At 41.4% G+C, this 23,636-nt stretch overlaps 1 protein-coding gene across 1 annotated transcript; it reads left to right on the plus strand.

Moving 5' to 3' along the window:
• The first annotated feature begins 1,318 nt into the window (after positions 1–1,318).
• On the plus strand, positions 1,319–23,063 carry TOP2A (DNA topoisomerase II alpha). The gene is made up of 35 exons (XM_053453064.1): positions 1,319–1,491; positions 6,061–6,213; positions 6,303–6,393; positions 8,185–8,248; positions 8,388–8,533; positions 8,628–8,725; positions 9,728–9,940; positions 10,024–10,197; positions 10,337–10,438; positions 10,717–10,854; positions 11,154–11,292; positions 11,421–11,578; positions 12,371–12,496; positions 12,714–12,824; positions 12,914–13,019; positions 13,341–13,450; positions 13,558–13,650; positions 14,660–14,774; positions 15,012–15,133; positions 15,644–15,792; positions 16,120–16,351; positions 16,606–16,740; positions 16,949–17,149; positions 17,238–17,433; positions 17,516–17,607; positions 17,739–17,885; positions 18,050–18,133; positions 19,058–19,255; positions 19,714–19,843; positions 19,925–20,068; positions 20,470–20,644; positions 21,021–21,088; positions 21,213–21,374; positions 21,737–21,942; positions 22,422–23,063. Exons 1-35 carry the CDS (start codon positions 1,471–1,473, stop codon positions 22,551–22,553), a joined length of 4,731 nt encoding a protein of 1,576 aa, XP_053309039.1. The 5' UTR covers positions 1,319–1,470; the 3' UTR covers positions 22,554–23,063.
• Positions 23,064–23,636: the final 573 nt, after the last annotated feature.

The following is a 23,636-nucleotide window of genomic DNA, read 5'->3' on the forward strand; positions in this document are numbered from 1 at the left end:
CCGTAGCCTGCCGAGGCGTAGCCAAATACAGTGCTGTAATTGTTCTGAAAAGGACAATGAGCAATCCAGCGAGCCCCTGAAGCATTAGACGAGACTGATGTCCAGGGAAGTAACACACTCTTTATTGGGGAAACACATAGGTTTATATACAGGTTAGGTGAGAAAAAGACCATAAATCATATCCACATCTTCCTGCCCTGCCCAGACAGTCCGGCGCTAAGCTTAGGCCACCGAGCCCAGCAATGTCCGTATAACTTTAGCTGTCATCCACGCGGTGATCCTGAAGGAACAGCGGCCGATCTCGGTTCTTCTGCAGGATGCTCCCTCTCCGAACCACCCCTTGTCTGTATCCCACCAGCCGTGGGTTATCTCCTTGAACGAGCGCCGTGGTCGGGGTGATGGTGTCCAGGCTACGAGGGGTTAAAAGTCCACGGGCAGGGCATGTGGCACAGGGACAGGGTAGGACGTGAGGGAGAGCGTAAACAAGCCCTGGTATGGCATCCACAAGTAGAATAGTGTCTTTTATTTACATAACTTCAATTATTAACACATTTTCTACGACGTATACCAATATTTATTATAGATACTACTTTTATTAATTTATATAGTGCCTATAGATAAATGGGTAAAAGAAAAAGGACGAGAGAAGAGAAAGATAGGAGAAAAAAAGTGGTATTAGGGACAGAGAGAAGAAAGAGGGATAGAGAGGAGACACAAGGAAAGAAAGAGAGGGAAGAGACACAGAGGGAGAAAATAAAAAGGTAAAGTGATGAAAGGGGGCTGAGGAGAGACAGGAAAGGGAAGAATGAGAGGAAGGGGGAGAGAGAAGAGGCACAGAGAGTTTTAGAGAAGTAAGAATGATGAAGACAGAGGAAGAGAGGGAAGAAAGGTAAGAAGAGGAAGACAGGCAGGAGGGGAGCCGAAAGAGTTAAAGAGACACTGCAGCGTAACACCCGAGGTCCCCGGGCAAGCCAAACGTAACAACTCTCTCCACAAATCTGTGCCAGGTTAACGCCTCTATCTACAAAGCTGATTGTGTATCGGTCAGTTATACTGTCAATCATTCCAGAAAACCACGCCTTCTTTTCAAATCTTTATTTTATAAACCTTCCAATCATAAAAAGGCGATTACTCGAACTTCCGTTTACCAGAAGAAACTCAAGCACAACAAAAGCAGCAAATAAAATAACTTTATTTGCTGCTTTTGTTGTGCTTGAGTTTCTTCTGGTAAACGGAAGTTCGAGTAATCGCCTTTTTTTATGATTGGAAGGTTTATAACACCAGGCCTCGCCCATCCGCTTGTGATTGGTGGATTCGCTTTTTCCGACCGCCGCTGATTGTCGGCTGGTTTTAGGCGCGCGAGGAGATTTGAAGTGCGTGAGGTAACGGTCGGCGCGTTTATTCAGAATCTTGTGAGCGGCGGTTCGGGGTTAGAAGACTTTACGGAGAATACCGGGAGAAGCAAAGGCCATGGAGACTGAACCTTTGAGAGTGAGTATAACGGAGCTATAGCCAGCATTACACATGAGGGCCTTAATGCTCAGTGGGTCACTGAAAAACTGTTGTCCTGGGGAATTGAGTACGAGCAAAGCGTGAAAGCGTTAATACATACCCGGTCACACTTGCGAGAACATAAGCTTAGTACATTAAAGCGCCAGTACCCGGGGTATGAGTGCATTTAGGCTGGTGATGTTATGAAAGGATATACTTGCGTTCAGGTTTTATAGTTCTAGGAATGTGGCTTTCCATATGTCCTTATAGCTGTATATGGGTTGGATCTTAAATATATAAGTATGGAATACGGTGTCCGTGGTGATTGCTCCACATTTAGAGTGTTTTATAGTAAACCTCTTCTATTACCAGGCAGTGTGTGTACAAATGTGTAATTAGAGGGTGTTTAATGAAATTAAGTCTATTGTGAGAAAATGACTGTGTGATTTATATATGTATATATATATATATGCGTGTGTGATTTATATATGTATATATATATATATGCGTGTGTGATTTATATATGTATATATATATATATATATGCGTGTGTGTATATATATATATATATATATATATATATATATATATATATGCGTGTGTGTATATATATATATATATATATATATATATATATATATATATATGCGTGTGTGTATATATATATATATATATATATATATATATATATATATATGCGTGTGTGTATATATATATATATATATATATATATATATGCGTGTGTATATATATATACATACATACATACATACATACATACATACATACGCGATAAACGTTTGTGGAGAGATCTAAGGAAATCTCAGCTATGCAAAAAAATGGCTGGTTACTAGAAAACAACAATAAGATAATAGCAAAGCTCAGGATACATTGGTATCACAAAGGCAATAAAGCAGAGCTAATAACAGAGTTGTAAATGAGTTGATCTATCTTGATGAAATTAGCACATATTTCACATTAAGATAAGAATTCACCAGACATGACGCCTGTGGCGCTCCATAGAGCTTTTCCCGACTCCTCTGACAAGTGCTGGCGCTGTGGTGTTGCTCCTGGTACTCTACGCCATATCTGGTGGGACTGTACTAAGATTGTTCCGTTCTGGTTGAGTGTCCATGAGACGGTACGACGCCTTTCAGACGACCCTCCACTGTTCCTGCCTAGTTTTTACTTGCTCAGTCATACTACTCAGTCCATTGGTGGCTTCAAAAAGTCGGTGACCCGTCATTTACTATCTGCTGCACGGTCGCTTATCCCGCTCCACTGGAAGGACGCTTCTCGGCCCTCCTTTCGTGAATGGATCGAACGGGTCGAGTCAATCAGGGTGTTTGAAGAGCTGGTGCTGCAATCCGAGGACCGTCATGCGCAATATCTCCGGACGTGGTTTCACTGGCTCTCGTTTTTGGCGGACCCTATTACTAAATCTCTCCTGCTGCAGTGATTCCGCTGCTTTGTGTTGCGAGCTGATGGGTGCCGGGTGGGACCTCCGTCCCTGTGTGTGTGTTTTTTGTTTGTTGTTGTTTTTTTTCCCCTCTCTTTCTCTCTCCCTGGTGTCTTGTTTGTGTGTTTGTCTCCTTTTTTCCCTCTTGCTGTTCCCTCTGGTTCCTTACTTTGATTCCTTTTTCCCTCCCGGGTGGGTGGTGGGGAGGTCTACGTGTCCTGCGTACTAGGCCTTATTACACCGCATTTATTTACTTGGACGCCGCCGTTTCTTGTTTGCTCATGTTCTGATAAGCCTGCTTGTTATTCTCACTCTGTAAGGACCGATGTGTCTCCGTGGCTGCACAGGTGCCGGTGTTACCTTTGATTCTGTGCTGCCTTTGCCACCGTTTCTTATTTGCTCGTGTCTGATAAGACTGTCGGTTATTCCCACTCTGTACGGACCGCTGTCTACATGGCTGTCCAGGTGCCGGTGTTACATTTGATTTTGTATTGCCTTTGCCCGCTGCGTCGGGTATTTGTGTCCAGTTTTATCTCCTTGTGCCCTCCTCCCGTCCGTCCTATCCACCGGTGCTTCTCCTCCCTATTTCCCTTTTTGCCCTCTCCCTTTTTCCCTATTTTTCTGTTGTTCCTTGAAAACTAATAAAAATTACATTTACAAAAAAAAAAAAGAATTCACCAGATTCATGGTAGAAAAGATAGTATTGCACTAGGCGACTAATTCTCTGTGCACAGTGTCCGTGTGATGCCTGGCTTTGAGAGTATTATTGTTAGTGGGGGGTGCATTAATGCATGTGTTCTTTATTATTAAACTGGTCATTTATGATGCATGTGGCGCTGGTCCATTTATGTTCAAAGTCTTGAAGGCTAATTTGTTATATTGTACTATATAAGTGGCTGCAAAGTGTTTGTTTCCCGTAAGAAAAAAACGGTATATTACATGTAACACAATGTATGCATTGAGCTTGATATTCTAACTGATTAAAGCCCCTTGCCTACCAAGTTGAACATCCCTCTGTCTGGAGATGGTCTCTGACAGTACAGGCATCGGGTCCTTACACACTTAGGAGCAAATGTAGAAGTGTTCAGAACAGATGGCAGCATCAGAAATTGAGTAGTTGTGATGTTACTTCCCTGCATGGTTTAATTTAGTTGCCTGACAGTGAACTTATGTGGCAGATAACCAGTGGATATTTATACACAGTGTTACACAAACTTATGGATATTTTGATATTTTCTGTTTAATTTGCATGTACCTGGAATCCATCAGTCATATATAACACTATTCTGAAGTATATGCTTGTGTGTCTCTAAAAGAGCCAAGCTGGTGCTGAAACTCTGGACAATCCTTCCGGATGTATAGCTGTGGTTTCTTGTAGGGGTCTTCCCAGTTCTCTGTACTGTCACAGGATGATAGACCCCTTTGAGAATTCTGTGGCAGACTGTATGCTGGCTACATACACATACATTGTTTCCGATGTCTCGTTTTTGTAGCATGTGATTAGTAGCCATACCCGAGTAGCAATGCATGTTTGCTGCACCTGGTTCTTACATGCTATGTAAGCGAGAAAATCCAGTGACCGATGAGCTGGATAGGCTGCTGATTAGGGCTGCAACTAACGATTATTTTCATAATCGATTAGTTGGCCGATTATTTTTTCGATTAATCGGATAAAAAAAATGTACATTTTTCATTTATTTAAAATAATTTTACAAATGATGTTAAATCCAAACGCCTCCCACACGTGCCACGCCGCCTCCCACACGTGCCACGCCGCCTCCCACACGTGCCACGCCGCCTCCCACACGTGCCACGCCGCCTCCCACACGTGCCACGCCGCCTCCCACACGTGCCACGCCGCCTCCCACACGTGCCACGCCGCCTCCCACACGTGCCACGCCGCCTCCCACACGTGCCACGCCGCCTCCCACACGTGCCACGCCGCCTCCCACACGTGCCACGCCGCCTCCCACACGTGCCACGCCGCCTCCCACACGTGCCACGCCGCCTCCCACACGTGCCACGCCGCCTCCCACACGTGCCACGCCGCCTCCCACACATGCCACGCCGCCTCCCACACATGCCACGCCGCCTCCCACACATGCCACGCCGCCTCCCACACATGCCACGCCGCCTCCCACACCCACATATACCACTGTGCCTGTATGCCTTATACCCCCTGATACACCACTCCATCCTCCCCAGACATGCCACGCTGCCCTCCCCACATATGCCTTATATACCGTATATGCCTTATATACCGTATATGCCTTATATACCGTATATGCCTTATACCCCCAGATATGCCTTATACCCCCAGATATGCCTTATACCCCCAGATATGTCACTCCATCCTCCCCAGATACGCCTTATACCCCCCAGATACCTCATAGTCCCCTCATAGTCACAGACCTGTTCACAGCACACTGACACCATACTTTTACAAATAAGTACTGGGTTAATCTTCACTGCCCCCAGGATTTAGATTCCCCTTAGTTTGCCCCCCCTTTACCTCTAACTGCACCTTAAGTTAACTTTATTAAATTAATTAAATTAACCCTCAGTCCTCATCATTAAATTAACCCTAAACACCCCATTAACCATAACTACCCCAAAACTAACTCTAAATACCCCATCAAACACAACTACCCTAAATTAACCCTAAACACCCCATTAACCACAGCATCCCCTAAATTAACCCTGAAGACCCCCATCAACCACAACAGCACCTAAATTAACCCTAAACATCCCATTAACCACAACTGCCTCAAATTAACCCCAAACTTCCCATTAACCACAGCTGCTCCTTTATTAACCCTAAACACCCCATTAACCATAGCTGCCCCTAAACACCCCATTAACCATAACTGCCCCTAAATTAAATGATTTTCATTATCGATTTTATTCATTAGTTGTTGCAGCCCTACTACTGATTGCCCCCCCCAACCTGCAAACGGACAAGTCTAGGTACAAATGTTCATTATGATTTTACAGTACTTTTTATGGGCATAGCTAGCAGTATCCGCTAAAATGTTAGCTTTACGTTTGGGGTGCCAGCTATGGTTGCTTCCGTTATGTTTATGAGGATTTGCTTTTTTCTTTTCTTACAGCCACTCTTTGAGAACAAGACTTCAGTGGATAAAGTAAAGAAACGTGATGACAAGCGGCTTTCTGTTGAGAGAATCTATCAAAAGAAGACACAGTTGGAGCATATATTGCTCCGTCCGGATACCTACATTGGCTCGGTGGAGCCAGTTACTCAGGTAAGAGATGTGATGTATGAAGGTGTGAATTTCTTTGTAAAATCTATTTCTTTACATCCTGCAAATTTTCTAATTTGTTCTCCTTACAGCAAATGTGGGTATATGATGAAGGGGAAGGACTAAACTGCAGGGATGTGACATTTGTTCCTGGCTTGTATAAAATCTTTGATGAAATTTTGGGTAAGTGTTTGTTGTGTGTTCATCTGTTATGTTAGGCCACCTTCAGAATAGTGACATTTTGTGTTTCCTTTATTCATTGGTGATTACAACGGTACAATTGTTATACAGCTTAAATGTATGGTTCATTTCAGCGTTTCCTCGAGTAGCGCATAAAACAAGGAAAGCACGATTGTGTTTAATGGTGCAGCAGGTATTCTTGAATATGCTAGGGCTGCAACAACTAATCGATAATGAAAATAGTTGTCAACAATTTTCATTATCGATTAGTTGAATCTATTTTATCGAATATAAGATGAGGGTTTTTTCAGAGCAAATGCTTGTCCTATAATCCAACCTCAAATAGACGTCTGACTATAACACTAAGATCCAGATCTCCCGCAGTGCTGTAGGGAAGCTGGATCCTCCTCTCTGGCAGCCAGTGGACGTCTGTGCGATGCGCGCAGAAATCCTCTGCTACTGCCCTCCACTTCGACCGGGGCTTCTATGATGGAGCACCAGCTTGACATGACCTTCCGGTGCTCCACCAAAGGAGCCCCAGCAGCAGCAGCGGAGGTTGTGTGCGCACATCGCACAATGTTCACCAACTGCCTGTGAACGTTTGTGCGATGTGAAAGTGCCGGCCAGCGACAGAGGTTTGTCTACGCGGAGACGTTCACCCGCTGCCCGGAGTCTGGTGCATGGGGGGGTGCTAAATGGCATATCTGTGTGTATAAGGCATATCTGGGAGGCAGTTTCAAGCCTGGGAGGGTCGGGCGGGCTTGGAAATAAAACAAGAAATGGGTTTTTCTCATTTTTTTTTTTATTCTGCTGTTTGTTTTTAACATCGAAAGTGTTCATTAAATTATTTTAAATAAACAAAACATTAATCGAAAAAATCGGCAAACTAATCGACTATGAAAATAGTTAGTTGCAGCCCTGGAATATTCACTTGCATTCCTTTCCTTGTTAAATGTTTCGTTTCTAGTATTTGCTCGATTATAAGGTTTTTTTTCAGAGCAAATGAGGTTGCCAGAGAGGAGGATCCCCCCAGCGTTGCAGGAGACCTGGATCCTCCTCTTTGGCAGCCGGTGGAAGTCTGAGTTATGCGCACAGGCAGCCTCTGCTGCTACCTGGCACTTCTGCCGGGGCTTCTATGAAGGAGGACCAGCGTAATGTGACCTTCCAGTGCTCAGTCATAGAAGCCTGGGGGAAGTGTCGGGTACCAGCGGAGTTTGTGCGCAGACGTCCACCAGCTGCCCCCACTCGACACCAGGGAGTCTGGAGCACTGGGCAGGTCTTGGGATGCATCGGTAAGTGGGGGGGGGGGCGTATAGGGGGTATAAAGCATATCAGGGGATAGAATGGCAAATGGGGGCATAAGGCATATCTGGGGGGGGCAGTGGTGTGTGTGTGTGTGTGTATATATATGGGGTATAAGGCATATCGGCGGGGCAGGGTGCCATACCTGGGGGTCCAGAGGGGCATATCTGGGGACAGAGTAGCAAGCTGTGGGGCAGATGTGCATAACTGGGGAAATAAAAACAAAAAATGCATTTTTCTCAATCAGTTTTTATTAAATATGAAAATCATTTACATGTAAATTAATATTTACTAATAACTTTTTTCTTATAGGGTAGTGTTATTGTCAGTCTTTCTAACTGAATATTCAAATTTTGAGGGGTCGTCTTATAATCGAGCAAATACGTGAAGAGGAGACTGAATTATAGGAACGGTGTCTGTGGATTAGGCAAATTAGAATTTTGTGTTGTAAAATCTGAAACCTACTTAACCATTGTCCGTTTTCAATTTCAGTAAATGCCGCAGATAACAAGCAAAGGGACCCATCTATGTCCTGTATAAAGATCACAATTGATCCGTAAGTTGTCTGGAAATCATACTGTGCCTTTTTCCTAGCATTTAATGGCGTTATAAGAGCTGCTTTATGTATTGCTTATTAAGCTATGAGACAGTTATTTAATCAGCCCTACATGTTGCTCTTTTTTTCCCCCCACCAGTGAGAACAATACAATTAGTGTGTGGAATAATGGGAAAGGTATTCCTGTTGTTGAACACAAGGTAGAGAAAGTTTTTGTTCCTGCCCTGATCTTTGGACAGCTGTTGACTTCTAGTAATTACGATGATGAACAAAAGAAAGTTACAGGTATCCTGAGTGTTCTGTCTGGTTTAACTTGTGTTTTTGTGCCATAAACAAAGCTCTATTTTAGTGTTTTTTATGTTTGTTTTTTTAAACCCAGGCGGCCGTAATGGTTATGGTGCCAAACTGTGTAACATTTTCAGTAACAAGTTTACTGTGGAAACGGCTTGTCGAGAATACAGAAAGATTTTTAAACAGGTACTGTATGTATGTGTCTCATATTTACCACAGATGTGTATTTCTGCAACAAAACAGTTGGTGTTGAAGATCTAATACTTCTTGGGAAAGTGAGGGGGACACAGTCTAAATTCACTTGCACCTCACAGGATTGTATTGAAGGGAATGCCACTAAGTGATTTTAATAAGGCTGACTTTTTTTGTAGTCAGATGAGAAGTTTGAATGGAAACTGACTTAAGCCATAAAAGTTTGTGGAGGATCTAGATTATTTTCTCCATGCATTTAGATGGGAAAAATGTAATGTTTAATGTTGCGCATTAGCAAGTGGCACGCTTCAGTTATATCAGTCAATTGTTAGATGAATTAGGAAACATCTTGGGGCAACCTGTCTCTAGGGCAAGGTGTTTGCTGTGGTATCATTCAGCTAGGCCTGAGTACAGTCATTGGTACTGTCTTAGTTGGGAGCTGTATTTCAGACAGGGCGTAGTGTTTTGAAAGCTTAAAATACACCTCCAAAATTTCAATGTGATAAATAGTGTTTGAGTAGGTTTATATAATGCTAAGAAAAATCAGATTAGAGCTTTATATAGCGCCATCATATTCCGCAGCCGTGTAAAACGGGTAGACGGGACTTAACAGATGGTATGTAACATAATAATATGATTTGGATAAACAGGTGAGGAGGGTCCTGTGTAAATTAGCTTACAATGTAGGTTATTTTTTTGTTTCTCAGCTCCTTTTCTAAAATACTTCTGTGGTTTTTTTTTTTTTTTTCCGTGCATGGCTGGGGTTTTTTTTGTCCATACATTTATTAGGTGGCGTAGGGTTGAGAGGAGTTGATCATTGCTTTGCGTGACTACAGGTTTCTGAGCACATGTGGCACATAATATGCAAACAATGAGTTCTGGTTTGTGATAAAGCTGTATTATAAATTTCCTCCAATTCTCTGGAATTCTGATAACAAGCAACAGATTTTATTAATATTGAAAGGATCATTAATAAACATATTTCTCTTTAAACAGTCCTGGATGAACAACATGTCGAGCACCACAGAATCAAAAATTAAGTCATTTGATGGAGAAGATTACACTTGTATCACTTTCCAACCAGACCTGAGTAAATTTAAGATGCAGATTCTGGACAAGGATATTGTGGCTCTGATGTCACGAAGAGCATATGATGTTGCTGGATCTTCCAAGGGTGTCAAAGTCTTCCTAAATGGAACTAGACTTCCTGTAAGTTCAAATGATGGGCACTTGCACAATTCTGCTGTCTGCTAGAATCCAATCTAACAGATTATTTTCTTGCTCCCATCAAGGTGTCTGGCTTCCTTAGTTATGTGGACTTATACATTAAGGATAAGTTGGATGAGACTGGTAACCCACTGAGAGTGCTGCACGAGGTGGTCAATGATCGCTGGGAGGTCTGCTTGACCATGAGTGAAAAGGGCTTCCAACAAATAAGCTTTGTCAACAGCATTGCTACCACAAAAGTAAGTTTTGTTTTCTAACCCTTGCATGAAATATTGGAAAAGCTTGTTTGACCAACGAGTAACTGCCATATTATTGTCTAATTTAAGAATAAAATGATTGTGGTTCTTGTTCATACATCTTTACATTTTTTTTAATCAGGGTGGCAGGCACGTTGACTATGTTGCTGACCAGATTACAACTAAACTTATTGAAGTAGTAAAAAGGAGGAATAAGGGTGGCATCTCGGTGAAGCCTTTCCAGGTAGGTTGTATACCATTTCCATCACTTACAGCTTCTATGTTTCAGTAATGGTGCTCTTAATCTGAGTGACTACCTCCTCGCCATGAAAACTGAGCATTAAGTATATAGGGGTGGGTTTTTTCCCATGCTACTACTTTGTGTAGATCTAAAGTCCTTGGTTAGGTGTATGGTCTGATGTGTATTAAAACCTGCCAAGTAATGATGGGATTTTGGGGTTTACGGTGTAATTTTGTTTTTTAGCATTGTGTAATCTTTTCAAAATTTTCTTCCTCTTACAGATAAAAAATCATATGTGGATCTTTGTGAATGCTTTGATTGAGAACCCAACATTTGACTCTCAGACAAAGGAGAACATGACGTTGCAATCAAAAAGCTTTGGGTCTAAATGTCTGTTGTCTGAAAAGTTTATTAAGGCTGTGAGTGTTCTTTTTAAGATTTTAGCTGTGGGTGAGCAGGCATAGGCTTGAAAGTATGTTACATTTAAGGTGTATTTAAAAACACTTTCCTGGAATGATATTCAAGTGTGTTAGGCTACCTAGAATACACAGCTGCAACCTTCTGATGTATAGTGGTGAATATACTGACATGAGGCTATAGGGAGGTATCATGTTGGTGGTTATAATATTGCAAGTAAAATATATTTCAGAAATTTTCTATGCAACCCTTCTCATATGCCAGAATTATTCATAGCTTGTGTTTTCACTTTCATTTCTAGGCAAGCAGTTGTGGGATTGTAGAAAGCATCTTGAACTGGGTGAAGTTTAAAGCTCAGAGTATGCTAAATAAGAAGTGTTCTGCTGTGAAGCACACAAAGATCAAGGGTGTACCAAAACTAGATGATGCCAACGATGCTGGTATGTGATGACATGGATTAATTGGCCTAATCAAGTCACACCAAGCAAGACCTACAACCTACAATATCAATATGTTGTCTTCTAGCATCCCATGTTATAATCTCTATTTATTTTGGTGTCTTTTGCAGGTAGCAAACACTCTCTTGATTGCACACTTATCCTGACTGAAGGAGACTCGGCCAAAACATTGGCTGTGTCTGGTCTCGGTGTGGTGGGAAGAGACAGATATGGAGTGTTCCCACTTAGAGGCAAACTTCTCAACGTCAGGGAAGCTTCTCACAAGCAGGTAAATGCACCAGCCTTTTTCCCAGGGTCGATGAAGCAAACCGTTTCATTTCCCTTTTGTTCTTTAAATTTCCACATTGAGGATATTTTTCCGCATTAGTTTCTATTGTCGCTGTACTTGTGGTTGAAGTGCAAAATAATTGGGAGCGTACTCCATGCTGATTCCCCTCTTTTGAAACTGCTTTCACTCTAACTCCCTTGTCATATAAGCAAAGGTTCAAATGCTAGTAAATGTGTGGTGTAGGCTTGCACCAAAATGAAAATACTGGACCAAAACTGAAAATTCAGCATTCACTTGGCTGAAACTGAAAATCACCCCACCACACACACCTGGGGAAAAAAAAAAAACCACACACTTATTAAAAGTAACACACCAAAATTGGACAAATAAAAATCAATATTATATATATATATATGATTAATTGCTAAGAGCAATCACACTCCTGTCATGCCCAGGCATACCCGGATTCCTGCATGTACTGGCTGACTTGGCATGATAGGAGTGTGATTGCTGTTAGCAATTTTATAGATATATATATTTTATTAAAATTTTTCAGTTTTGGTGTTACTTTTAATAAGTGTGGTTAACGCACCAAAATTGGGGTTGATGTCTATTACTTTTTATAATAAAAATAAAGTTTGACTTGTGGAGCTCATCTGTGTGGAGTGTACACCTCTTGCTTTTTTTACTGATCTTTGTATGTTAAATCAGAGTACAATGTGATATTTATATTCACAACAGTTGACTTTGCACCTTTTCATTGTAATCGGCACTTATTTATTTGTCTTCTAGATTATGGAGAATGCTGAAATAAACAACATCATTAAAATTGTAGGACTGCAATATAAGAAGAAATACGAGGACACAGAGTCTCTGAAGACTCTTCGCTATGGAAAGATCATGATCATGACAGATCAGGTATGACAGAGGACTGTATAGAAATCCACAGCTTTTATTTTTAGACTAATTTCGTAGGGGGGAAAGTGTGATCATGCAAAACCCCATAATATTTAGTTTGCTCTACTGGTTCCGCATCAGTGACTTCCCAACGTGACCTGTCGTGTTCAAAAACAATCCCAGGCTTGAGCTCATTCTGCAGTGACGAGACTAGGTGTTTGTTCTGGATTTTTTGTAGGATCAAGATGGTTCCCACATCAAGGGATTGCTAATCAACTTCATCCATCACAACTGGCCTTCTCTGCTCAAGCATCGCTTTCTGGAGGAGTTTATCACTCCCATTATCAAGGTAGAAAGAAAGTTGGTCACCACCAATAATACCAGGGAGAAGTACCTGGAAGCCCCCAGTTCTTGACATTACTCTCCTGTTACCGGCAGGTCTCTAAAAACAAGCAGGAGCTCTCATTCTACAGTATCCCAGAATTTGATGAGTGGAAGAACAGCACAGACGGTCACAAAAGCTGGAAAATAAAGTACTACAAAGGTTTGTTATAAAACCCTGTGTGGTAGTGCCCAGCCAGGCAAGTAAAAGCCAATTTATTTATCATGAGGTGGCAGGTTTCTTCACACGGTGGGGATATGGCTGTAGTGTAATAAAATCTTACACTGGGGAGCTAACCTTTTTATGGTTAAAATGGTTTTAAAATTGTGGCTAAAAAAATTGTATCTTTTGACCTATTAGGATTTAAAAACAAAAAACAGTTACCAGTTTTGCTACAATGCTGCCTATGTATAAAAGATGTTAATCTTCCTATATATATTTATATCATGGAGCTGTCCAACAATGAGTTTTCTTAATGAACAGGTCTGGGGACGAGCACATCCAAAGAGGCTAAAGAATATTTTGCTGATATGGAGAGGCATCGGATTCTTTTCAAATATGATGGCCCAATGGATGATGCTGCGATCACCTTGGTAATATATTTTAGTAGACATGAGTGGCAGTTCTCTCTTTTCAGCGATACACGGGCTTTAATAGTCCCAACAACATGTACAATATACTCAACCTTGCTTCCTCTCAGGCCTTTAGCCGCAAGAAGGTGGATGACCGCAAGGAATGGCTGACCAATTTCATGCAAGACAGAAGGGAGAGGAGGCTGCATGGTCTGCCTGAGGTAAGGGACATGGTTTTTTTTCTGTGTATTTCATAGATTTTGTCCATAGTGGAATAGCAATTGCATATAAAAGGTTGATTTCTGAAATTGTTGGTCAGTTATATGCTTGTCGAGCCTCCTCCCATGCTAGGCTTATGGTATGTTAAGATCTCTTTAAAATGAAAGCATGTGGTAAAGCATATGGATAGTGTGACTGTAACAGTTTCTAAACTGCAGAGATAGTTAAACCAATCGGAAATGGGCTACCTCACACGTACCTGAGAATCTATGTAGTTTGGTTGCATCTACAGCTTCGGTATATAGGGTCCTACCCACCTAAATTGTCTTTATAGCATTTGCCATGATGGCTTACCTTCCTACTAAAGAGCGCTGGGCTGGGTCATCGCAAACATACATAAGCACTCTTGTTGTCTGGTTACTCGGTCTCCATTTGGGGCTATTTCCCCCTCTGGGGACATAAGAGACCGCCCTCTAAATTAATGCTCGTTGATGCTATCCCAGCGCTTGGCACCAGTTGTTTAAATGGGGGGGGGGTCCAGGTCAAATCAGAAGAGACATAGAGGAATGGAAGAGATGAGAGAGGGGGGGGAAGTTGAGGTAGTGATAGAGAGGGGAGGAGAGAGGATAAGAGTAAAGGTGGTAAGATGAAGGGAACGAATATAATAAGGGAAAACTAGAAAGCAGAGTTAATGAGAAGGGGTGAGGGATAAAGAGAAAATACGGAGGTAAAGGTAACGAGGCAGACAAAGAGCTGTGATGAAGAGAAATGGGAGGATCAAGAGGAGACCTTGAGACTGAGAGGAGACCACGATGGGTGCCATCTGGGTGCTGGGGCAGGTCCTTATGTACTTATAGAGTTGAAATGCAATGTCTGAAGCAGATAGACCTGATTGCGTATTTCAGAGGTTGCTGATAATGAAGAAATCAGAATATGTTAGGAAATATTTATATAATGTGTATGTATGTACATGGATTTTCACAGGGTTGAACACTTATTTCTTTCTTTCAGGATTTCTTGTATGGGAAAACCACCAAGTACTTAACCTACAATGACTTTATTAACAAAGAACTTATTTTGTTCTCAAATTCTGACAATGAGAGATCCATCCCTTCACTTGTTGATGGTAAGGATCTTCTTTTCTCTGGTTTTCAGCTATATTATAAGTTTTTTCAAACCACATTGTGTAAAAAATCTGGGGATGGGGCTTTTGTAATGATTTTTAATGCACTTGCACCACTGGAGAATAAGAAGGGGGGTTTGGTAAACTTGGAGAAATTGCCCTTTTTATGGCATAAAGCAGAGCAATGTTTTGCAATAGCCATGTGCACATAACATCTTTAAATCTGCTCTCGTCCCCAAGGTTTGAAGCCTGGCCAGAGAAAAGTTTTGTATACCTGCTTCAAAAGGAATGACAAGAGGGAGGTAAAAGTGGCCCAGCTGGCTGGCTCTGTAGCAGAGATGTCTGCGTACCATCACGGTGAGGTGAGCGTTTCTACATTATGTCTTCATGACCTTAAGCTCTGTAATTGCAATCAAGATTTCATTTCTAGAGGTGCTGGAAAAACTACCTACCCACTTCAGATAACATTTGAAACAGGTGCTCAAACTTGTGTTTATGGTATTGCCCATACCTGCTTTTCTGGTGGTCACCACACCATATATACAAGAGGACTTGATACCAGATACATACTGTGTGAAGGATTGCATACACAAGACATCTGCCAATTCTGTAATGGCCTTTGATTACTTAAGAGTAATTAAAGACCAAAGGCAAGTCCAGGAGCCAAAATCGTATGATGCTTACGAAGGCTGTACTTATAAACAATGTATTGTTTAGAGCCCTGGCCTTTATAATGCTTATAATTTTAGGATGTCCTTTTAGATAGATATATATGTGTGTGTGTGTGTGTGTAACACTCCCCGATGTATTGGGACAGCTGTTTCAGCACATCAGCTGTGATTTACTTGAGATTCTTCCTTATTCTTCTGTAGACATCCTTGATGATGACAATCATCAACTTGGCACAAAACTTTGTGGGCAGCAACAATATCAACCTTTTGCAACCCATTGGTCAGTTTGGTACCAGATTGCACGGTGGAAAAGATGCTGCCAGTCCTCGATACATCTTCACCATGCTGAGGTATGTTCTAAGTTTGGGTTTTTTTTTTCTTTTTCAAGCAATTGACACAACTTCCAGATTTCTTTATCAAATGGACTGTCACTGGAAAGTGACTTATTAGCCATCCACATGCATGTAATATTTAACAGAGAAGTAACTTAACATAGTACTGTAGTGCTTTGATACCAAGGTCAAACTGTTTCATACAGGAACCTGTATAGATTGTGGGATATGCTGGGTGGTTTTACTTAATCAAATGGCTCTAGCACGGTTAATAACAGAGGCCCTGGTCACATTGCTGCAGAATACGATGGCGCTATATGAAAAAATCTGTTTTCCCCCCAATAGCACACTGGCTCGACTTCTCTTTCCCCCGATGGATGATAGCGTTTTAAAATTTATTTATGACGATAACCAGAAGGTCGAACCTGAGTGGTACATTCCTATCATACCCACTGTCCTGGTAAATGGTGCCGAGGGCATTGGTACCGGCTGGTCTTGCAGAATACCAAACTATGACACCCGAGAGATTGTAAACAACATTCGCAGACTGCTGGATGGAGAAGATCCTCAGCCAATGGTAACTCTTCATAATTGCTATTTGAGAATAGGGGGCATATGTTATCCTGTCAAATAAAAAAAAAATGCCTGCACATATACGAGAATGCTCAAACTCTCTATAAAGGGTGTCTTGCAAGTACCGTTGTTCTCACAAAAGCAGGACACACGGGGTGGAGGGAGAGATATAAGCAGAGGGCAGCCTGCATATTTTTTTTTCCTACATTGGTATAAATTCTTAGATCTCATTTAAGTGTGTGCATTTATTTTACACAGCTTCCCAGTTATAAGAATTTCAAAGGTGTAATTGAAGAGCTTGGTCCAAATCACTACGTTATGAACGGTGAATTGTCTGTGCTGGATACAACAACCATAGAAATATCAGAGCTTCCAATCAGGACATGGACCCAGGTATGTTGTGCACGTCTGTCTCTAGGCAGTGCTATAGTAAGATCAGTAATGTTGTCTACACAGCACACTTTAATTTTTTACATGCTATATTAAATGTATAGGTTTTTTATTTGTTTGCTGTGGTTTTTTTTTTGTTCGTTTTAATATACATCCACTCTGATAAACCTAATTCTACAGTCATAACCATTATCTCTTCATCCATAACCAGAATTACAAAGAGCAGGTTTTGGAGCCTATGTTGAACGGGTCAGAAAAAACTCCTCCTCTAATCACAGACTATAAGGAGTACCACACGGACACCACTGTGAGGTTTGTCATCAAGATGACAGAGGAGAAGTTAGCAGAGGCTGAAGCAGCTGGCCTCCACAAAGTCTTCAAGCTTCAAACCCCTCTCACGTGTAACTCTATGGTATGCATTTTGTTAACGTTACACAAACACTGCCCATATCCCCTATTACGCTATGGTGTGTAATAAGTCGCAATGAACCATGTTTCAGGTACTTTTTGACCATGTGGGTTGCTTAAGAAAATATGAAACCACCCTGGACATTTTGAAGGAATTCTTTGAGCTGCGCCTTCGTTACTACGGACTAAGGAAGGACTGGATGGTGGGAATGTTAACAGCAGAAGCCTCTAAGCTTACTAACCAAGCAAGATTCATTCTTGAGAAGATTGAGGGCAAGATTGTGATTGGTAAGGAAATACAAAGACCTGCACAGCTCTAAAAGTTCCCCTCTGGTACACCTCGCAACACTGTATTTTTCCTTTCTCCTAGAAAACAAGCCCAAGAAGGAGCTAATCCAACTACTTATCCAGAGAGGGTATGATTCCGACCCCGTCAAGGTTTGGAAGCAAACTCAAGAGAAGGTATTTTGTGATTTTCCTGCGATTACAAACAAATGGACTATTTTTGGCATTTGGACATACAGTATGCACAGTAAAGGCAAAAAGCAAATGCGTAGCTTATTGATTTCTAATTGTATTTATGTGTATTTCAGGAGGAAGCTGGAGAGATGATTGAGGAGGAAGAGGAAGAAGCAGAAGCTAAATCCTCAGGGCCAGATTTTAATTACCTTCTCAACATGCCCTTGTGGTATCTGACCAAGGAGAAGAAGGATGAGCTCTGCAAGCAGAGGGATACTAAGGTATTCATTAAGAGGTCTGCTGGTCATAGTTAGTGTTTTGACTCATTACATTTTCCATGGCTGACTTTTGTCATTTCCTCTTAAATTGTTACCGCTTACCTTTAAGTAGCGCTTTATCACAATGTTACCCCAACTATTTAAATGCTGTGCTTTGTCTGCTTTAGGTTGGTGAACTCAACGATATAAAGAGGAAGTCACCTGGTGACTTGTGGAAGGCGGATCTTGCTGCTTTTATCGAGGAACTAGATGTAAGTTTTGTGGATAGCCAACACTGCATAATGCTGCAGAATACAATGGTACTATATAATTGCTCATTTATGAATACGATGGGCTTTAAAGTGGGCTGTTGTCCCATTCACCAACAGAAACATGACATCGTAGTTACACTTTGAGACAACATGCATCAGCCCTGCAGTTTTGGTCTATTAGGCTGTTCAAATGGTCAATGTACCTTGATAAGTTTCTGCCAAACTAGCCTAACTGGATTTAATGGAATTTTACTGTGGCCTTTATTGAATGGATCCCTATATGTCGCCACACTAGGGCTGCAACAACTAATCTATGATAATCGATAATGAAAATCGTTGCCAATGGATTTCATTATCGATTTTATTGAATATAAGCTGAGGGGTTTTTTCAGAGCAAATGTAGTGAAAAATACCCCTTATCTTATCTGACCTCAAATAGAGGATCCAGGTCCCCTGCAGTGCTGTGGGGGGATCTGGATCTGATTGTTACAGTCCGACCTCTGACAGCCAGCGGGCGTCTGTGCAATGCGTGCAGACATCCTCTGCTCCTGTCCCCCACTTCCCCTGGGGCTTCTATGATTGCGCACCTGCGTGACATGACCTTCCGGTGCTCCACCATAGAAGCCCCAGCGGAAGTCTTGCAGGAGCAGAGGTTATCTGCACACATTGCGCAACATTCCCTGGCTGCCAGAGATGAGGAACCGCTGCAGGGGACCTGGATCTTCCTCTGGCAGCTGGTGGGCGTCTGTGTGATGGGCGCAGACATCCTCCGCTACTGCTGGCACTTCCACTGGGGCTTCTGTTTTTTAACGTCCACTCTGTTAAATTATTTTAAATGAAAAATGTGTTTTTTGTTTGTTTTTTTTTTTAATCCAATTAATTGAAAAAATAATCGGCCAACTAATGCTCTTCCTGTCCTGGCAGCGCGTAGAGGCCAAAGAACGGGAAGATGAGCAATCCTCCCGTGCTGGAAAAGTGGTGAAGGGTAAGAGCGGAAGACCTCAAGTGAAGAAAATGCAGTTACAAGAGATCCTTCCATCTCCTCATGGCAGACGGGTTATCCCAAGGGTCACTACAGCTATGAAAGCAGAGGCCACAAGGAAAATTAAACGGCGGGTAAAGGTGAGTTCTCCAGGCTTTTACCGAAGTCTTAAATTTTGAATAAAATGATTAACCAAAGTATACCTATTAATAGATCTTCATCTATTATAGCTATTTGTACACAAATCTGATCTGCGTAAGAATACAGTTGCATTAATCCATTAAATAACATTTATGACAGTGTTTCCAAAATATCTGCCAGAAACAGATACCATCGTTTGGACTGAAGCCAGGGTGCACCCAGTAACTAAAAGTGCGCAACCTTATTGCTTACAGACCTCACTTTACCCGGCCCTGCCTAGAGCTAAAAGCCCAGCGTTTCCTTCGCAGTAGATCTGTACCACGTGCTTCTTACTAAAACTGTTAATATGAGCAGATTATGTCATTTGTTAGGGTTGGCTTGGTTTAATTTTTGTTCCCCTTAAATCTCTTGATGTAAAACAACCTGGTGTTAAAATCTATATTTTCTTCCTTCAAAGGGTGAGGATATTGCAAAGAAGATGGAGTTTGGTGATGGTGAGAATGAAGACTCTGTGAATTCTCCAGAAAACAGTCCAGAATCCATAAGCCTTGCAGAAAGGTTGGCTAAGAAAATGAAAACAGAACCAGGTTGGTTTTACTTTTGGCTGTGACATGGTGGAACTGACTGTGGTAATTTAAAAACTAAATAACCAGTGTGTATTTTTACAGGTACAAAAGCTGTAAAGGGGAAGAAGCAGGCTACTCTACCTTTCATGCCAGTGAAGAAAGAGCCCGAGCCTGCAATGTTTGTTTCAGGCAGTAACTCTGAAGACGAGGTAGTGCCACGTGCTGCTCAGCCGCGTCGTGCTGCTTGTAAGTGGCCTTATTTCATCTAGCAGACAGCTTTTCTTTTTCAGGGAAAGGCTTGTGTTATGATTTTAACAGGAAGTCCAACAGTCTGCATTTTTGTTGCTGTTCTAAATTTCCAACTGTTTGATTGTGGTTTGGGGCTGACACCCAGCTTCCGGCTGGCTTTTCACACGTAGCATACATCTTATAAACTCACCGGGCCTCCTTATTTTGCAGTATTCACACTGAAACGCAATCCACTTAATCTTCATAAGATAGGAGCTGGGGATTAGCCCTTCACATTGTACCCTGCTAAAATCTATGCATAATACTCTGCTTTTGCATAAATTAGAACGTAACGATGCATTATGGTTTCTATGCAAATACTGGCAAGTTGCTGAAACCCATCTTGATTAATTTTCTAGCGAGCGTAAGATACAATCTGTACTCTGGTGACGAAAGCGAGGAGGAGAGTGGTACTAAGAAATCCCAGGACATGAGTGATGATGATTTTGCTGGTAATCTCAGTGCACCCTCAGACTCTGAGGACGACTCATTTGTGATCCCCAAACCTGCTCGCAAACCCAGGGCTGCACCCAAGTAAGCAATGCTTGCATTAAATGAATTATCTTTATTGCTACATACTGACTACTGTGAGTTTTATATGAATGCCATACATTTAGGTGTTGGGTCTGGAGGTAACCTCTGCTACGTGCAGAATGCATCTCTTATTTCATAAATCTGTTAAACTCAAGCTGAGGCATCTCATCTTTATAAATATGCTGCAGGGCAATGTATTGATTATGTCAAATTCCACAAGTTTTGTGTTGAGGAAAATACGCATACACGACTGTAGCAAAGGTCCTCACTGCACATGCAGCCTAGCATTCACTAGGTGTGTTGTAGTTTACTCGTTTAAAAGTGCATTGTTCCAGTTTTTGTTTTTATCAGTAATTTTTTAAACTTTATTTTGTAGGAAAACAGAAAAATCCAAAAAGGCTGATAGTCCAGAGAACCCCCCTGCACAGCCACAGAAAGCCATAGGTAAGTGAAAGGAATGGCCAAGTACAGTCAAAGCAGATAAATGTTGGCTCTGAAGGTCAGATATTTTGTAATACTTTTGAAATGAAAATATTTGTACTACAAATTGTAATCTTCATTATTTTAGCTCCAACAGCAGCTCCTTCAACTGGTCAGGTAATTGCAGTTGACAGTGATGATGAGGGCTCAGTAAAACCAAGCCTGTCTGTTGCTCCAGCCCCAGCAGCAGCTGAGAAACCTGCACCCAAGAAGCGTGTGAAGAAAGCTGGCCCTGCACCTACAAAGAAAGGCAAGACCTGTTACCAGAGGACATTAGATGCACGCTTAATGCATACGATAGCCGAAAGGTCCCTTTAGATTTTCATGCTGTCCCAATTGTTAATGCATGGGAGATTCTACTGAATCCCCCCCCTCATATATGCACTTGCACTTTTCTTTGTTTTCCCAATTTCTATGAAAGTACTTAGACTTGTTTGTGCATTCATCCCAAAAATGTTTTTTCTTCAGTGATGAGATGTAAGACACCTTTTTAGTTAGGAGGAACCTAGAAAGCCCTGTTTCATTAGAACAGAGCATGCCTCGCGCTTACTGCTCTTTATTAATCAAGCTCTCTTCTCTGCTGCTCTCATATTGCATGTTTTGTCCCTCCAGACAATCAGCCATCTATTTTGGATGCTCTTTCCAAACCAAAGCCAGCAAAATCCACTGCAGCAAAAAAAGCTCGCTCCAGTTCCGAGGATGGCAATCCTGCTCCCAAGAAAACTACAAAAACCACAAAATCTCGCAAGAGGAAGACCTCTGAAACTGACGACTCTGGCTCAGATTTTGGACCTAGGAAGAAAACCACAGCAGTCAAAGTGAGTGAATCTTTATCTGATTATTACACAGCCAGTCTATAAATGAAAGGCATGCCCCTGGTGCACTCCCACCATTGGCTTGTATAAGTTTCATGAGCTATGTGTCTGGATGCTGCTCCGTCTTCTCATGCATACAGCTCGAGAGAGAGTGAAATTACTCCCTAAACAAATACCAAAACGTCCAAATGAAGAATTGGTGTGTTTTGTTAATGAAACGTTAGCCTCCCTTAAAAAATGCATTTTACCCGTGTATCTCCCTATGTGACTTGGGTTTGGTTAAATCACTCAAGCTTTACATAAAGGAACCTGCAGATTTTTCAGAGTTTGTGTGCCATCTCCCCATACGGTTCTATATGTCATACACATACACTGAAAAATGGCAGAAATTATATTGGCAAACAGATTAATTCCTTTTTTTACCCAGCAGAAAATGTTAAATGTGGTTCCATGCTCTACACCCCCCTCCCTTTCATTTCCAGAAAATGAAGCCTGCAGCTGAAGACTTCTCTTCTGGTTCTGATAGCGGGGGAAATATTGTTCCCCGTGCACGGCCTGGACGTGCTAAGAAAGCGGTCACATACCTGGAGGATTCGGACAATGAAATGTTCTGAATTGGTTAGATTGAAGGAGCGGAAGTAATATTGCATTTGGGTTGTTACCATCTATTTTTTAAATGGCAGCTATGAAAGTGGTTTTATTGGAAAAATGTAATGTTTTAAATGCAGGTTGCCCAACGTTATATGACTTGTACAGATATTGAGCGTCTTTGCTGTTTACAGTTAATCCTAGCTGTGTCACAGTGCACTGTTTTAATTTTAATGAAATTGCCCTTTATAAATGCAAGTTAGTTAACATGATTTTGCAGGGGGAGTCCAAGTTTGTTACCATTATTGTGTAAGGCATAGAATTTAAGTAAAAATGTCCCATGCTGACTGTTATGTAGCGGTGACATTTCAATCTGGATCGGAACCCATACGCTAAAGGGGTTTAAAGTGCGGCACAACCTCATTCGATGCAAGCCTTTGACCTCTAACCCCCAGCACTTGCTTGTTTGTGTGTTGTGTATATATTTTTATGTGCATACATTTGTTAAGAGTTTGTAATAAAGTACATTTTTACAATTGGTGTAATGCATCATTTTGTGGTAACACAACTGTTAGACTTAGAAGCTATTTGAGATGTGGCAACTAAATCATTTTAGTGTTATGGCTTATATACATTAAATATAAAATGCATGCTCATATGATTGATATATAGATATATGATGTATAAGTATATGGAGATATATATAAGGGTGGAGATATGGATAAAATGTGACAGATATAAAGATGTGATATATATATATATATAATATAAAGAGATGTAATGTGAGATATAGATGTATGATAGATAATATATATAGATATGATATATAGATATGATGGAGATATATGAATGCAAAAAACAGAATGTTGCAGAATCTTGTAATACCTTTTTTATTGGACTAACAGTATTAAAATAGATGAGCTTTTGGGAGTCCTCCCTTTATCAAGTCAAAAGGATTTCTGACCAAGTAAGTGAAAAACAGTTTAAAACTGACCAGTACATGTCCTGATACAGGGTTAAAACGGGTTGAAGCAACAAGGTAGAGAATTTGCAGACAAAAAACTAAGAGGGTTGTAAGTAGTAAATACTGGCATATACTGCACAGATAA

The sequence above is a fragment of the Spea bombifrons genome, chromosome 13 (genome assembly GCF_027358695.1).
Source record: "Spea bombifrons isolate aSpeBom1 chromosome 13, aSpeBom1.2.pri, whole genome shotgun sequence".
NCBI lineage: Eukaryota > Metazoa > Chordata > Amphibia > Anura > Pelobatidae > Spea > Spea bombifrons.